The sequence below is a fragment of the Chiroxiphia lanceolata genome, chromosome 15 (assembly GCF_009829145.1).
Source record: "Chiroxiphia lanceolata isolate bChiLan1 chromosome 15, bChiLan1.pri, whole genome shotgun sequence".
NCBI lineage: Eukaryota > Metazoa > Chordata > Aves > Passeriformes > Pipridae > Chiroxiphia > Chiroxiphia lanceolata.
In genome coordinates, this window is record NC_045651.1 from 14204770 (window position 1) to 14221521 (window position 16752).

Consider the following 16752-nt stretch of genomic DNA (forward strand, 5'->3'; position numbering starts at 1 on the left):
GTTGATTTCTGCTCAAGTGAGATTTTTTTCCTCCTTCTCTTCTTTGTAAGACTTTTTTTGCCCATTCCCCAGATTCCTTTGCTACAGCTCCCTACTCTTCTCTTCCCAGGGCTGGAATAAGATGCCTGAGGAGAAGGCAGTGATTGACAGGAGAGAAATTTGTGAAGCTGTGAACCTTCATCAGGACCATGGGGTGAATTCCAGTCATTTTTGGCACGTGGTGCTTGCTGGATGACAGTGAATGCAAACTCTTAAATCATGGATTAGTCAGTGCAAGTCCCCAGGACATCCTCTCCCACAGTCCAATGGAGGGATTAGCACCAAAACTTGCTGTGCTCCAAAACATCAGCTCACCTTTTCTACCAGACAGAGCAGTGCAGTGAGGTACAGTCAAGCCCTCAGCTGTCACCCCAACTGGCATCCACCAAGCCGGGGTTTGTCCCCACTCCCTCCACGCTCCCCAGCCCTCTCCCCGGAGCCAGGCTCCTCTCACGGCACTGCAGACACAGGCTGCCTGCCAGTCTGCCTAATCTCACCCAGCTACAACATAATTACTGCCGGCAATGAGAGCAGCACAGCCCTGATGCTGCCTGGCCCTTGGCTTATCCACAGGGAAGGGACACCCAGGGCCTGTGGTGCCAGAACCCTCACACTGCTGGTGGGTCGAGAGGAGCAGTCACGGCACAAGCTGTGGCAACCTGAACACCGAGGTGCAAAACAAACTCCCCCCACAGCTGGCAGTTCCCAAAGCAGCTGAGAGGCTTTCCAAGCTTCAGACGGCAACTACACCCTGAAGGAGGCAGATGGAGAAATACAGAGCTGGTGCCTTGCATTGTCCTGGGGCGTGGAAGGCTGCGCAGCCCCGAGCAGAGGTGCCAGGGCCCACTGAATGCACTGCTGCAACCTCAGACCCTGGGGTATTTGCACACACAGGCTGGATACGTACAAATGCCTGCACAGGTGTCCCAGGAGCCTCGTGTCCTTTCAAACATGGGATCGTTCAAAGGATCTTGCCTTTCCCGGTGGCTGGGCTTTGATTAGGCAAAAACGAGTCTGCTCACCTGTGCTTCTAAGAGTACAACAATGAATGTTGTGCTCCAGGGAGCAAAAATTATGTCAAAAGGCTGAGAAATGGGGCAGAGGAAAAGTCTGCCTTTAGGCCCATGATCTGCTCTGCCTCAGTAAGCAGGCAGGTCCTCAGTCTGATCACCTTGCAGCTGTAAACCATCCACTGTAGCTCAACTTCTGTCAGGAAAGGAAGGCAGATTATCTGTTCACTCCCTGGGAGCAATCTCTAAGAAAACTGTTACCAAGGCTTCCAGATGCTCTGGTTCATCCTGCTTCATCTGGAGCAGCAACACTGACATACTTTAGAAAGCAGCTTTTCATTTTTTAAACATCTGTTTAATTCCACCTGCATGTAACCAAAATATTTCCACTTCTCCTTCCTGCGGTGTCAAGCCTGTGTGTTCCTGAGCAGCCTCCAAAGCATCAGCAAGTTGTGGTAACACAAAAGCCCCTTTTCCATTTGAGCCCTGGAGTTCACGTATGCAGTGGATTTGGAAGTCTGATGCATTTGGGAACTAAATTAGCCACAAAGAGACTCAGGGGTGGGAGGGTGGATAGAAAGCTGTCTTCACCCTCTCTGAATTTAAAAGCAGGTTCTCATTTCGTAACAGCTTTTTGTCCCCACGTGAACATTTCTGGAATTAGTGAAGGAGCAGGGACAGCATCAGGGATGAGGTTTTGCTAAAATACCTGAATGATCTGTCACCACAATGAGAGGCACTGCAGAAGCAGGAGAGACGAACTCTTCAGGGTTGTCCTGGGCCTGCCACAGCTCTGCTCTCCTTCAGGGCAGGAAGAAGTCAGGGATGCTGAGTGTGTCTGCAGGATGAGGGTCAGTGAGCCAGGAAGGAGGAGATCATATGGAAAAAGATTAATAGGGTTTGTGTCCTGCTAAAGAGGACACACATCACTGCACTTCAGCTCCTGCCCTACTGGGGTCAAACCCACAGGGCTCATTTGATTAAGTCGATTAATGCCAAGGAGGGTTTACTCCTTCCATCCCCTTCCCACCCCTGGATCTTCCTCTGACACACAAAATCCCCTTGATCATCCTCACATCAGGGTAGAAGGACTCCAGGCAGCTCAGCAGGGTTCCTGTGGGCAGACATCAGTGCCGCTGAGCCCAGAACTGGCCCCTGGATTTAGCTGCTGTTTCTGCAAGTCACGGCACTCAAAGCTTTGCTAATTTATTAGAGGGTTGTTGCTTGTTGTTTGTGTACCAAGCCAGGTAGAAAACAGCTTCTGCAGAAGAGGATAATTGCAGTCAGATAAGCGCTTCAGAGCCAGGATTGCAAAAATACAATATCTTGTGGACCAGCAGTTGTCTGGATAAACTAGAAACATGGATGAATTTTTGGGTCCAAGCCTGTTTCCCCGTCTGTCACAGATTCCCTGTCTATCTTTGGGCAAATCACTTGATGTGTCTGAATTCTCTGTACATAAAAAAAGTGATAAAAATACTTAACTCTGGCAAACTCACCCCTGGATCAATGGCCTACATGCACTACGAGGGACCCGGTGCAGCAGTGGCAGCTGTTTTCCCATTTTGCCCCGTGAGATTTCTTTCTAAGTTGCCCATCTCATTTAGGCAGCGTGTTCTGCAATCAGGGTCTTGCTCTCCCAGGCTGGATACTCCTGTTTCATAGTCCCACAATGAAGTTACAAATCTGTGCCCTCTCTGTCACTCACGAGATGACAAACAGTGCTATAAATGCTGGATTGTGTGATGGGAACAGGCAGAGCTGGATGGGTTGATGGCAGCCCCAGCCTAAACCCTACCAAAGTGTCATGACTGAAGATGATGCAATTTGCTGGAGAATTCAGGGCATTGTGTGTCTCCTGTGGGCTTGGTGCTGCCAAAAGGCACCAGGTTTCCAGGAGCTGAGATCCGGTGCTCAGCACCACCTCAGCAGCAGCAGGATTGTGTTTGCTACTTCACTACCTCGCTCCATATTTCCTAGTCCTGTGGGGACCCACATCAGCTGTCAGCAGGGAGCAGTTTACCCGAGCCACGCTCAGCTCTGTGGTGACAGGCCAGCGGCAGTGTCCGAGCACACCAGCACTGCTGGTGGCTCTTCACACCAGAGCAGGAGAGTCAGATCCACTCCTGATACAAACCCAGGGATTTGGCTGGGAATCCATTTGGCTCTGTGTTCCTTAGAGACATGACTCACAAGCCTCTGTCTGACACCAAGAGATAGGTATGATGCCCAGTGCCCCACGGGAGAGAGCAGCACCCCCAGGGTACAAGCAGAGCACGCACAAGCTGAGCAGAGACGGTGCTGGAAAGCACAAAGCCTTATAAAGGCAGTGCTCCAGGTTTGTCCTTCTCTCAGCTCTTCCAGGCGATGAAAAGGACGACTCACAGCCCTAATTAACTGGAACATGCTAATACCACTGAGCTTCCCTGGCCAGCAAATTTGGCACAAGGCGTATGGGACACTTTCCAAACAACTGCTCAGGGGAGCGCGTGCCTGCAATGTATTATTCAATGAGCAGTTTCCTCTCTGCCTTCTCTGAAGAGCTCAGACCAGACACATGAGGGAGGTGAGTCTGGAGCCTGCAAATCCACTTTGAAAGCTATTTCATGCCGGAGGGAAAAGAGACTTATTTCTCCCCAGGCATTTAAAGTGTTTAAGGTACCAGGGGAAATATGGCTTTGTTACCTCTGGGAGGGCTCAGGGCTTCTGAATGCTGCAGCTTGTGGTGCTCTGCTTCCCACGGGGAAATCCACATTCCTTCAGGGTGACATTCACTCTGGGCAGAAGATGTGCAGCCTCCCACAACACCCTCATTCCAGGACCAGAGGGTGTGCATTGTCATTTTGCAGGATGGAGCAGAGGAGCCAGCCCAGAGAAAGGGGAAAGGTGGCAGGGGCCCTGACACTGTGTGTCCAGGATGGGTTATTCCCTCTTTTGAAAGCTATCCTGGGCAAGCCAATGCTCTGGCTTATCCCCCTGAAAAAGAAGAGAGGAGGAGCCTGCCCAGCTCCTATTACAAATAAATCAGTTTGTGAGCTTTGGATGGGGAGCAAAGGGCAGGGCTCTGAAAAAGATCAATTCATCCCCATGGTAAGATCATTACTCTCAGCATTTACTGTACTTTCAAAACTGGAGGTAGGAGCTGCAGCCTCCTGAAGGCCAGCACCTGCCCCTGGCCTTGGCTTCAGCCTGGCTGCCTCCCAGGGCAGTCCTGGCCCCAGGGCTGTTCAGGGCAGCTCAGACACAGGGTTTGGGTGGCAGCAAGCTGTCTGACCAAGAACTGCCACAACCTCACCAGTACGGACAACCAGCACAGACACCAGAAATATCTCAGAAGGTTTGTGCAGTATTCCCAGGACTATGCTGGTTTGACCATCCATCCTTCCCCCTCCTCAGGGCTAAAGGACTCCTCCTCCCCGTCACCAGCAGCCTCCTTCATGGCCCTGCATTCCTCCTCCTGGGCTGGCCTGCCCCTCATCTTTGGCATCTCCTGTGGCCATCGGCTGCACAGCCGGTCATGACACCCTGTGCTCACTGAGGGCACAGCTCTCCCCCCTGCCTCCCCATCACATCCTTTGCAAACATTCGTTGTTATGGTGACGGCTCCAGAAGGAAAATCTTTTTGAGGATCTTTCTGAGTTTTTAACAAAGGTACAGCCACTTTAATTATTTTCCCTAGGGGAGATGGTTATCTTGCTCGATGGCAACTGAATTTCTTTCATTTTGTTTCTGGTGACCACTTTGATATTGCTCAGGCTCCGGCTTTCACTGTGTGGCTGTAAGAAATTGGAAGGGGGAGAGGTGCAAAAAGCTGCTTCTAAATCCTGTTGGGGGTCACAGGAGGTGCCTCCAGGCTGAGGCTGCCAAGGTGCAGACAGTGTGGAGTCTGAGTTTCTCCAAAATGAATGAGATTTTGGAGCACATCTGCATCTTTCTCAGATAGCAAAGTGCAAAGTAAATAGCAAGAGAGGACATTTATTACCAATAACTTGTGCTGTGCATGAAATGCTGCACTGAGAGATACTTGTGGAATCTTCTGCAGAAACATCCCTTGGCTTTTGAAGGCTGCATGCTGGTAAATGAATTCTTTCCATCTCCACTGAATGGACTGAAGACTTTTATATGTGTCATCATGCAGAGGACTCTGCTCTGTAGCTGTCTTTAATGCAAGTAATGAATATAGCAAACAGCCTCAGATCAGCCAGGAGAAAGCAATCTGGGAATGTGATGTGACCACATGCCTGGATTTCATGGTTACTGTGTTCTGACTGTGGAATATGGATGCTCACGGACAGGACTCCAGCATCTTGAGCAGCCAAGCCTGTCCAGCCCATTTTTGTCAGATGAGATCATGAGGACCTTTCCCGCTGAGCTGAGGTCAGAAATATAAAACCCAAATCCCCCACATGCTTCAGGCTCTGCAGAGGCAGCTCAACACATCTCTGAAAGCTCAGCAGCCTCACCATGAACAAGGCATCCAAATGCCAGAGAAGAGTGTTCCAGAGCATCCTGCACCCAGTGACCAGTGGATTGGCTGGGGGCTGACTCATGACCCATGGAAGGCTGAGAGGACAAAGCTGCTCTGGTGTCATCTGGCCAAGCCCGTGCTGTATGTGGAGTGTCACAGTGGTTTCATGCTCAGCTCAGAGTAAACAGACAAACAAGCGGCAGCCAGAAATGTTAATATTTGCAGAAATCTCCCGGTTTTGGCGCCTGGGTGTGGGCCACTGAAGGATGCTGGTGGAATGCAAACATGGTGGATTCCTGGCTGCACGCAGGGGTGGCATGGGGAATCTCACATGTCAGAGAGACAGGCTGCCTGACAGGCCTGGGAAGGGAAACTGGGCTGAGGAGTTCAGCAGCAAATGAAATTGGTCCCTTGGGATTGAGTTATTTGAGCATCCCCCTCAAAAAAAAGAAGTCATGATTAAGCCATGTTCATCCTCCTGTGCTTGTTTCAGAACCTGTTTCCTACATGCTGGCACCAGTGGGCTGTGGTGCCCCCTCCCACAGCCCCAGTGCCCTCAGAGCCATGCAGCATCCAAGGGCTCAGAAGAGCCCCAGTCCGAAGATGCAAGCTCCATGCAGTAGGAGATGGATTTGTCCATGCTGATCCTCATCCCTTCTCTTGGACACATGATGGACAAAATGACACAAACTCCTGCCCTTACTTGACCTGAGTCCTCTCATGGCATGTTTGGGATGATTTGAACTTGCTCAACACCTCTTTCCATCCCTACCAGTCTCTTATCTGGATCATGGCTGCCAGTTCATGGAGGTATTTGAGGCTGGTCAGACACCTTCAAAGGCTCCAGAGCCTTCAGAGCTCTGACTTTAGCAAAACAGCTGTGTCATTTGGGCCTTGGAAGAAAATATTGGCAAATAATGGCCTCGCTTTTGGTCACCTTCATTCTGCAGCTATTTATCCAAAGATACCATATCTCGGAGCATTGCTTCATTTCCTGCTCGCTTTTCTAACCGAGGCCTTTAAATCGTGTTCCTGCAGCTGAGGTCACGGAGGGATGTGTAATATCCATTAACAGTGATGCTGCTGTTACCTTGATTCACCTCATCCCTTCTTCTTTTATTCTTTTCTTTCTGTTTACAGTAATCCCTTTCCATTCCTTCTCTCTCCTGGTCCCAGTGCAGGAGAGCTGGCAGGAGCCCTTAGAAGCAAAGCTTCCTGGGGTGCAGCCTGCTTTTAGGGACAGGGGGAGTCTGAGGATTTTTCCTGGTCTGGCAGCACTCCACTCCCTCCTGGTCAGAGATGCCATGGGCAGTTGGAAGGGCTGGCTCCAGGGTGCCCCATCCTCACCGCCACAGAGTCCTTCCCCTGGGGCTTGTCCAGGTCAGCACACAGAAAAGATCAGTCCCAATTCACCCCTCTGCCCCTAGCCTGCCCCACAGCTGGGCACTGCTCAGGCAGAGCTATAGGGGAGAGCACGATCCAGAGGAATCAAAGTCCTTGGTGTGTATTTGTACTCAAACCAAGGTGAAACAGGGAAATAAAAATGCAAAGCTTCTCATCCCATGTGGAGCTTCCCTGCCTGCATTTGGAGAGCCAACACAAGGGACGGACACTGTGCATCAGCAGTTGCTTCCCCTTCTACTCGTGTTACCACTGAAAGCCCAGTGCAGCTTTCCAGCAGCTGAACCCACCATACTTCCCACTTCATCCCCGTCCTTCTGCAAGGCCAAACGGTTCCTCTGACACCCATCTCCCAGAATACATGTTTGTTGCATAGAGCAGGGAACGGTGAAGGGTTTTGGACCCAATCCATGTGCTTTCAGCCAAACCCTTCCCAATCCACGTTATCCTTCATCTCCCCAGTGCATAATCAAACTCTCCAAACACAGCGTTCTCAGGTCCCAGCCCAGAGCTTGGAGCCTCCAGAGAGGGATGTGCTAAAAAAAGAAAGAAAAACATTACATTGCCAACTGAAGTGAGTGCTGAAAGGAAAGAGATGCCAGGAGCACTTAAACAGGAATCTGAGACTGGGGGACGCTCGGGTGTGTGTTTTCAATCCACAGATGGGTTCACTGGGAAATGACTGCCACTCACTGCTAGTTTTACACCTCGTAGTTGATGTCCCAGAAAGTGAAATGGCCATGACAAGGACACCCCATCTGTATTAGAACTTCCTTCTTGGATTGATGGAACAGTGCAGCGTGTGGTAAAATGGTGCCACTCCTCCTTTGGCTCTGAAATCTACGTTTGCACCTCAAACCTGCAAAGATGGAAATAAGCAATTTTACATGGGTGATAGGTCCTCTCAGCTGCAAGGGGAGTTGTTTGGGAAAGCCAAGGCATCAGGGGGTCCACGACACTGTTGGGTGCTGCGGGATGTCCTGCAGGACCTGGACCCAATCTGGCAGCTCTATGCCCTGGTACAGAGCATTGGTTCCACGAGAGCAGCATCCCGCAGTCCTGTGCCTGAGGCAGGTATCCACGGCACAGGTGCCATGCCAGGGGGATGCTCCTGCTGTTCACACTGCACAGAGGGACCAGGACTAGGCTCCAGCTGAGGCTGACAGGGGATCTGATGGGGAAACCCGACATCAGCTGAGCTATCCCAAACTCTCGTCTTTCAGGGCGAAGCTTCAGTTATCTGGCTACAGAAGGACTCACCTCTCTGAACAATGGGCCTCCAGCTGTCACCTCCCTGGGCTCCATAACCAGCCCCACGAGGAGGGATGAGCTCTCTGAGCAGAGCACAGATGCTGATTCACAGGGACATCTCCCAGCGCTGATGGCTCAGGATACAGGGAAATGTAACGTTTGGCAGCACATTCCAGATCTCTGCTGAAAAGCAATTATTGATGCTTTGACCTCTATGCAGAGCCACACAAATAATGGACCGTGGTGCTGCCACAGGTCAGGGAGCAGCATCCTGACTCACTTTGGGCCGTGTGTCTTGTCTGATCATCTGTGTATCTGTGCATAGTCTGTAACATCTCCTGGAGGAACGGTGGCAAAGCCAGGAGATCAGAGGCTGGACACAGATGATCAAGCCATTTCGCTCTCAAAAAGATGCATCTAAGCAGACGATTCAGGTCCCATCCAAAATCCACAAGTTCAATGCCAGCTGTTCCTCAGGATTGCTGGCACATGGCGGGAGGATGGGATGGAACATCAGCCACTCTCCTACCATTTTGGGCTGGCACTGGCACTGCTCCCAGAAAGCCCTGGACTGTTCACATGGAGAGAGCCAGCCTAGTGGAAGCACAAAACTGCAAACGTGGGGAGTGAAGCTAAGTGGAGATTGTTCAGGTATCCCTGGATCTTGGTGTCACCAGCCTAGTGATATTCCCAGGAGGACTCTGCTGAGTTGTGCAGTGGAAAGGGTAAAAGGCAGCAATGGGAGTAGGTTCAGCCTGCTGGAAACAATTCCTGCCCAGCGAGCGCTTCTTGTCCCCCAGTGCCCACTGAGCAGCAAGGACTGAGCACCCCTGTCCCACTGCCACCATGGGTACTGGAGCAGGATGGTGCAGCCAACTCACCTCCCTCAGTGAGCTGGAGCAGGTTCTGAGCTCCCAGGGTAACTGTATGGGAGCTGGGAGCCTATCTGGCCATGGCCTGGACCTTGTTGCTGCCCATGGATGCCACTTGCTTGGCCACCCAGACGACAAGGGGTGCACCTTGCTTGCCCATGGCCAGCATCCCCCAGGACTGATTGCAGATCATGCACTCAGCAGTGCTCCAAGTCCAAACATCAGTGCAGGGCTGTGGCTGAGTGTGTGACCCTGAGGGGGCTGCCGGGAACACAGGAAAGGCTGATGCCTGCAGGCAGGGCTGCTGTGGCCACATGCCAGTGACCAAGCACGCACAGTGCAAGAGAAAGCCTGGCAAAATCCCTCAGACAAGCAAATGAAGATGGGCAGAAATATTTTCTGCACTAATTGCACTGCTCTAATGAGGAGAAGACAGAGCACCAGGAGGAGGAGGGCAGCGGATGGACAGTGCCTGGCACATCACCCTATTGCAGACATGCTTTGATGCTGACAGTGGTTAGGAGACAAGTAGTCTCTACAACTTTTTCAAGTCCCTGTGCCCTGCTCCTTTCAGCTTTATTTGCTTTTAGTTCCAGTATTGAAAGTTCTTGTAATTTTTCTCACATTTCTGCTAGTTTTTGCCACTTCCCACAACATCCCCGGGCCCATCATCAGGCGACCATACAAGGATGAAAGCCCTTCTTTCTTTGTTTCACTAACAAGCCCACAGCCCTTGTGACTTCTGAGCTGACCCGAAGCTGTGACTCCAAAGCTTCCAAGCTGCGCTGTGAAGGTCCTGTGAGTAGGGCAGAGACGGGGAGGCTTTGGGCTGGAGCTCATTTCTGCACTGCAGGCTCAATGTGGCAGTGGGGCAGGAGCCGTGCGGTGCAGGGCAGTGCAGGGGCAGTGCAGGGACAGTGCAGGGGCAGTGCGGGAGTAGTGAAGGGACAAGGCAGGGGCAGTGTGGGGACAGTGCAGGGCAGTATAGGGGCAGTACAGGGGTAGTGTAGGGGCACTACATGGTCAGTGCGGGGCAGTACAGGGGCAGTGCAGGGGCAGTACAGGGGCAGTACACAGTCAGTGCAGGGGCAGTACAGGGGCAGTGCAGGGGCAGTACACAGTCAGTGCAGGGGCAGTACAGGGGCAGTACACAGTCAGTGCAGGGGCAGTACAGGGGCAGTGCAGGGGCAGTACACAGTCAGTGCAGGGGCAGTACACAGTCAGTACAGGGGCAGTGCAGGGGCAGTACACAGTCAGTGCAGGGGCAGTACACAGTCAGTACAGGGGCAGTGCAGGGGCAGTGCAGGGGCAGTACAAGGGCAGCACGGTCAGTGTGGACAGTCCAGTCCAACTCCGTCCCGTCCCGCCCCCTCCCGCACGCGCCTTCCCGCGGACGGTGCGTGAGGCCCCGCCACCGGTCCCGGCGCGCGCGCACGTGACGCGTCACATGCCAGGACCCCCCCCGTCCCGCCCCTCCGCAGATCTCACCCAATGAGCGGGCGGGCGCGCCGTCCATCCGCGCGATGATTGGTCCAGGCGGACGTCAATCCTCGGGCGGGGCGGGGCGGAGGCAGCAAGTTGGGAGGCTCGGAGGTGCTGCGGGAGCGGCGCGGACGGGACGGGTCGGTGTGGTGTGAACGTGGTGTGAGCGCGGTGGGGCTCCCGGGGACCGCGGGACGCCGGGGGTGCGCCCAGGGGAGCGGGCGGGGCGCGCTGCAGGCCGGGGCGCGTCGCGGGGCTCGGGCTGCAGGGGTGCGACATACGGTGCGTGGCTGACCTCCGAGCTCCCCGGGGTGTAGGTGGGGACTGCCGGCCCTGAGGCCGGGTGACTCCCTCCTTGGGGCCCTATCAAACGGTGTGAACACTTTTGCTGAAGTGCCGGGAAACAGAAAGTTGTTCCTCTGCAAAGGCACTGACCCTGGGCCAGGACTGCTCTGCAGTTCCCACAGTTTGGGGCTTTCCAGCGTTGGATACACCCAGTGCGACGCCTGGGCAGATCCCGTGCCTCCCACCCGAGGTCTGGTAGCCAAACACTGCCCCGGTGCGCGGGAGAGGCAGAAATCCGCCCCAGCCCAGCGGGAAGGGGATTTGGGGATGGTGGTGACAAGAACCTCATGGTGGGACCTGTGTGCCAGCAGGGATGGCGGGCAGGAGCCAGGACCGGAGCCTGCGGGAGGAGCTGACATGTGCCATCTGCTGCGAGCTCTTCAGCGAGCCCGTCATGCTGGACTGCATGCACCACTTCTGCAAGGGCTGCATCCAGGGCTACTGGGACAGCTGTGCTCGCGTCCCCTCCTGTCCCCAGTGCCGCCGGGAGTTCCCCAGCCGGGCATTCCGCACGCACTACCTGCTGGCGGGGCTGGTGGAGAAGGTGCGGCTCTGCGGCTCTGCCCAGCACCAGCAGAAGATGCAGGTGAGTGGCCTCTGCCAGGCTGGGGAGCAGGGGACAGGTGCCACATGAGCCCTGTGCAGCCACCACGAGCCCACCACCCCCACCTCACACAGACAGTTCCCCCACTGCGACACCTTACCTGACCCAAGTGCAGTGACATTTGTGTCTCTTCCTCATTCATTCCCTCTCCCTATTTCCTTCCAGCTGTCTGTCTGCTGAACCCTTCCTGCTCTTACATTTGTTTCCATCACTGCTGTTCCTGATTCCCACCACAGCCTTGTTGTTTCTCATGTAGGGACCATGCAGCCAAGGGTGAGGGTTGCTTGTGCCAGGTGCAGTGCTTGAGGGGACAGTCTCTGCACAACTCAATTCACAGTAAACAGGGTTTAAAGCTTGTGCAAAGAGATTTCTCAGGCTGGAGCTCCCAGTCTTAAAAATAAATGGGATTCTTTACATGCACATATACGTAATTCTCCCTGTGCATCAGGTGCTTGCTCCTCCTTACAGCCTTTATATGAGATCCTGTTGCAGTCTCCTCCTAATGCTTACCCTAGGAACTGGGATTGCTCCTGATTCACAACAGAGTAGTAAAATGGCCTCCTTACTTTCTTTTCCTCCTGCAGAAGCACCTGGAAGATGCTTTGCAAGCTCGTCAGAAGGAGATGGAGAATTTCTTGCAGAGGAAGCGTGTGGTGCAGGAGGAGATCTGTGGCCTCACGGTAATGCCCTGAGGGAGCTGCTCTTTCTACAGCCTCTGGGTCAATGTTCATAGAGGGTCCGTGTAGCACTTCAGCTGAGGTTTAGCTCAGCTTCCTGTAAAAATCTAAATGAGTAACTATGAGGGGATCTGCACAAACTCCCCTGCACACAGGCCAAAGCCCATCACTGCTGGATATGCAGCAGGGGCTTTGGAAAGAGCATTAAGCACTCATTAGTGCAGTGTTTACAAAGTGCATTGGTGCAGCAGAGCTGAGACATGGTGAGAGCTGTGGGCTGAGCAGCCTGTTCTGGCTCTGCAGTGGTGCCTCTTTGGGAGGGTGTTAATCCTTGGTGGCTCTAAAATCTTCTTGTGTGTCTGAAGGGGTGGCAGCAAAGCTGAAGGAGTTGGGTCAGTGGCAGTGTTGGCACTACACGAGTGGTGGCCTCATCACAAGGACAGTGTTTCGATTCACTGCAAAGCTGAGGTGATGTGAGGAGCCTGAACACTCTCTGTGAGTTTGAGAGGCACCAGGCTCCCTACTTGAACAAATCAGGGAAGCAAGAACAGCCACAGACTGACTGTGCTTCCACCTTGGATGGCATAAAAGTATTGAAAGCTAAGGAAGGTGAGTTTAAGGAAAAGGAAAGTAGTTCAGAGGTGAGATAAAACTGATGGGAGACTGTCTTCTGACTGGAGCCTCTGATCCCCCCAGCCTGCACCATTTCTTACCTCTGTCCCACTGCCAGATGTGGAATAAACCTTTGAGGTTAATGAAGAAGTATTAGCAAATAGGCAGGTGTTGTCCCATTGCTGTGCAAGGGCTGTGTCTCAAGAGTAAACGTGCAAATTGAAACAGGGAGGCCCTGCATGTCCTGTACAGTTCTGGTGTGTCAGCACAAACACCTACCTGCTAGAGCAAAGGGAGGCTGGTGAAGCTTCAGATGTATCTTGAGGGAGGTGGTCTTCCTGTGGGGAGAAAGGGAGGGATGTGCATTTCAGGAAGCACTCCTTGAGAAAATGACGAGGGCTAAGGTTTTACTTGGAGATTAAAAGCTTAAAAATTGGGAAAATAAAAATTCATTGGCTGTCTTTTGTAAACAGGCAGGAGGGCTGCAAGAACACCGTAAGGTTGGCTGGCCAAGTAAACAACTGGAAAAAAGTGACCTCTGAAAAGAGCTGAATGAGATTTTATCAGCCTTAATGACTGAGATTAGTCTGTGCAGCTCCCCGGGGCCATCTGAGAAAGAGAGCAAGTTACCAGTGTCAGGCAGCTCTGCCCACAGTCTGGAATGATGTGAAATAAATCCAAACTAACCAGAACAGCTGAGTCTGCAGCTCTGGAAAAATTAGAGAGCTCCCGTCTTGCCCACAGGCAAATTCCTGGTGATATGTGGGAAGGCTGTGGCTGTGTGCAGGGTTTTCTAGTTAAGGTGACCGAGCCCTTGGTAGAGATGTTTTTCTGTGTTAGTTTTGGGGTTTTCCCCTTTGGCTCTGCAGCCTCAAAACTTCTCCTTGTGTCCTGTTCTCCATCCAAGAAAGTCATGGCTATGTCTAAGACTCAGATTTCCAGGGCTCTGTAAGCAGAATAACAGGCCCAGCCATCCTGTGTGCCTACTTGTGTTTTAGCTGTTGGGCTCATCTTCTGCCTCTTCCCTCTGCTCAGAAGGTGTCTGGGGAGCTGAACTTCAAGATCCGGGCCGAGTTTGCTCGCCTTCATCAGATCCTGGAGGAAGAGGAGAGAGCTGTGCTGGCAGAGCTGGGCAAGAAGGAGGAGCAGTCGCTGGCACGGCTGCACGGGCACGTTGGGCAGCTGGAGGAGGGGATGGCAGTGCTGCAGAGGGACATCGAGCATGTCGAGCAGACCCTGGGCAAGATGGAAGAAGTGTCGTTGCTGGAGGTGAGAGTACTTGGCTGACCCTGGTAGGAGGCTGAGGGATGTTTCAGGATCTGAATTCGGGATGGGGAGAGTCTTAAATGACAGCAATAAGTTGTACGTGGAGGTCATTCTCATTGCCATCCCTCTGGATTATATACCCAATCCCTTGGAGTCTGAAGGCTTTAGCCACAAGGGATGCAGTGATCTCAGATGTGATGGGTCTTGGGAGCCTTATTCCTTCTCTGTCCAAGTGCCCGTCAGTTTTCCCCAGGAAGGGGGTCCCGGTAGCTTGGTTTTCTCTCTCTGTGCTGCACGTCAGCAGGAGGCAGGACAAGAAGCTTATTTGTGCATCTGCATAAATTACAGACAGTGACTGCTAATTCTCTCTGCTTCTCACTGCAGGTGGAGAGCCTGGATATCAGGTACGTGTCTGGCATGAAAGAAGCTGATTCCCTTTTCAGGAGCTTATCTCTGTCCCTGGCTGGGACCACTTGGGAGAGGCATTTTATCTCATCCCAAGTTTTTAAAGCATCACACATTGCTCAGGAAGCTGCTGGTGCTGTGCAAGGGGGAGGCTGGTCCCCAGCAAACATTGGATGCTCCTCCCAAGGGAACATCATGTGTGTTAAGGTGGTTGGGCTGGAAGAGTGGGTAGAGGAGACGTGCTGGTCTGGAATGGGTGCAATAGCCAAGTGTGCTGCAAGAGGGAACAAGGCTTTGGGTGCAACAGACTTTGGGTGCTTCAGCTTCTCCCTGCCCTTTCTTAGCTTCTTACTACTCGTGAGGCTGCAAAACTGACCCTGAGGTGCAGGTTTGTCTGAGGCTGGGAGTAGCTGAGGGCCAGAACTGTCATGGGGGAGTGTGTCTGTGTCCCCTCCCTCCCTCCCTGGGATGCAGCCTGGCTCCACAGGCCTGACCTGTTCACCCATGCAGGGGTGTGCTGGGTGCAGGTCTGCTCTGGGAATCACTGCTCCACGAACGGTGCTGCCAGATCTGTCTCGGACACCTCTGCCCCGAGCCACTTGCTGCTGTAGGGGCAGGCCTGCATTGGGCAGTGCAAGCAGCTGCCAGGGAGGTTTGTGTCCCATCTTTACCAAATCTGTGCCATGCAGCAGCCCTGCCCATGCTCTCCCCACATGCCTCAGCAGCAGCTCAGCAGAGGGGCTGACTGCTGCTCTCTGCCCCAGGCCCTCTGTGCGTGTGGAGACCCAGCCTGCCTTGGACCTGCAGCACTACAGGGACAGCCACAGCGGCCCCTTGCAGTACATCTTCTGGAGACAGATGCTGCGCTCCATCTGCCCCGGTGAGCACATCGGTGTGAGGGGTGGGTGTTCTGGGTGGTGGCGGGCCAGGGATGCTCTGCAGAGTAAATGCCATGGTTGATGTCTCCACAGCTCCTGCCCCACTCACCTTCGACCCTGAGTCAGCCCACCCCAACCTGATCTTCTCCAGAGACCTGACAGCAGTGACAGAGAGGAATCGAGCCCAGCCTGTCCCCAGCAGCCCCCGGCGCTTCCGTCAGTGTGTCAACGTCCTGGGCTCGCAGGCCTTCGACAGCGGCCGGCACTACTGGGAGGTCTGGGTGGGCAGCAAAACCAAGTGGGACCTGGGTGTGGCTGCTGAGACTGTAGACCGGGCAGCAAAGGTCAAGCTGTGCCCAGAGAATGGCTACTGGACACTCCGCCTGCGGAACAGGACGGAATACTGGGCCACCGCCACCCCCTGGGTGCGCCTGACTCCCCACCACCCCCTGCGGAAAGTGGGGGTCTTCCTGGACTGCGAGGAGGGCACTGTCACCTTCTTCAACGCTGGGGACATGTCCCACCTCTTCACCTTCCACCAGGTCTCTGCAGAGAGATACTGCCCCTTCTTCAGCACCTGCTTCAGCGACGGGAGGGACAACATGGAGCCCATGCGCCTCTGCCACCTGGCCCTGTGAGGGATGGGCCTGGCTCCTGCCTGGGGCGGTGCTGGGGGCCGGTTGTGCACACACAGACCTGATGGTTGTTGGAGGGGCTGTTTTGGTTTCAGTTTTGGGAGGAAGGAGGGGGATGAGTCTCTTTGAAGTTCCCATTTGCCCTCCCTTCCCTCTGGCGTGAGCTGTGGCTGCCACTAGGCATTCCCAGAGGTTCCTGGGCCCCCCCTTGGAAGAACAACCTCCCGTGCCTGAGCATGGTACTGTACAGTAACAGCAGCCACAGGGCTGCAGTGGACGTTCCCGCGGGCTCCTGGCACCTCCTGTCCCTTTGTGCTCCCACCCATAAGCCCCGTGGAGGAGGGTCGCAGTCCCAGAGCACCATCAGGTGCCTCTTGACACTCAATTCCACATCCCGGCCTTGGGCTTCCTCTGCTGGAAAAGCTTCCCGGGCAAGGGCTCCGGGCCGGCAGCAGAGGGAGCTCCGTGCCCAGCATGGGACCCACTGGAGCCCGGGGACTATGGCGCTGCCTCCCCTCGATTCGGTCACTATTAAAGCTCATTAGAAAGGCAGTGCTGCCTGCTAGGCCTGCTCGGGGCTTTCGTGCTGGGGGGGCGGTTTTCAGTTCAGGGTGTAGGACAGCCTGGGGGCACAGAGCAGCCCCCTGACCCCTGCTCCAGCCCTGGCTCCTCTCTGTGCCTGCAGCACAGGAGGCATGAAAGAGCCACGGCTTTCACACTGTCTTCTCTTGGAGTACTCCCTGTGCATCTTGCAGTGGCTCCTCATTATTTGTTACTTGAGAACAAGGGAGGGAGGTTGTCAGAGCC

General features: G+C 53.9%; 1 protein-coding gene across 3 annotated transcripts; it reads left to right on the forward strand.

The window, feature by feature from the left end:
• The first annotated feature begins 10605 nt into the window (after positions 1–10605).
• Positions 10606–16497, forward strand: LOC116794310 (zinc-binding protein A33-like). Of its 3 annotated transcripts, XM_032702895.1 has the most exons (8): positions 10609–10634; positions 10951–11058; positions 11180–11454; positions 12057–12152; positions 13797–14030; positions 14412–14431; positions 15197–15312; positions 15404–16497. In XM_032702895.1, exons 3-8 carry the CDS (start codon positions 11182–11184, stop codon positions 15946–15948), a joined length of 1284 nt encoding a protein of 427 aa, XP_032558786.1. In that variant the 5' UTR covers positions 10609–10634; positions 10951–11058; positions 11180–11181; the 3' UTR covers positions 15949–16497. The 3 variants fall into 3 exon arrangements, with proteins under 3 accessions (XP_032558787.1, XP_032558786.1, XP_032558785.1); XM_032702896.1 differs by lacking the exon at positions 10951–11058 and having other exon boundaries at positions 10606–10634; XM_032702894.1 differs by lacking the exon at positions 10609–10634 and having other exon boundaries at positions 10803–11058.
• Positions 16498–16752: the final 255 nt, after the last annotated feature.

Excerpts from the sequence above, each read along its gene's own strand:
- LOC116794310 (XM_032702896.1), top strand. The coding sequence starts at position 11,182 with ATGGCGGGCAGGAGCCAGGACCGGAGCCTGCGGGAGGAGCTGACATGT. Across the intron at positions 14,432-15,196 it reads GTGGAGAGCCTGGATATCAG|GCCCTCTGTGCGTGTGGAGA; the intron begins GTACGTGTCTGG and ends TCTCTGCCCCAG. Across the intron at positions 15,313-15,403 it reads GCTGCGCTCCATCTGCCCCG|CTCCTGCCCCACTCACCTTC; the intron begins GTGAGCACATCG and ends ATGTCTCCACAG.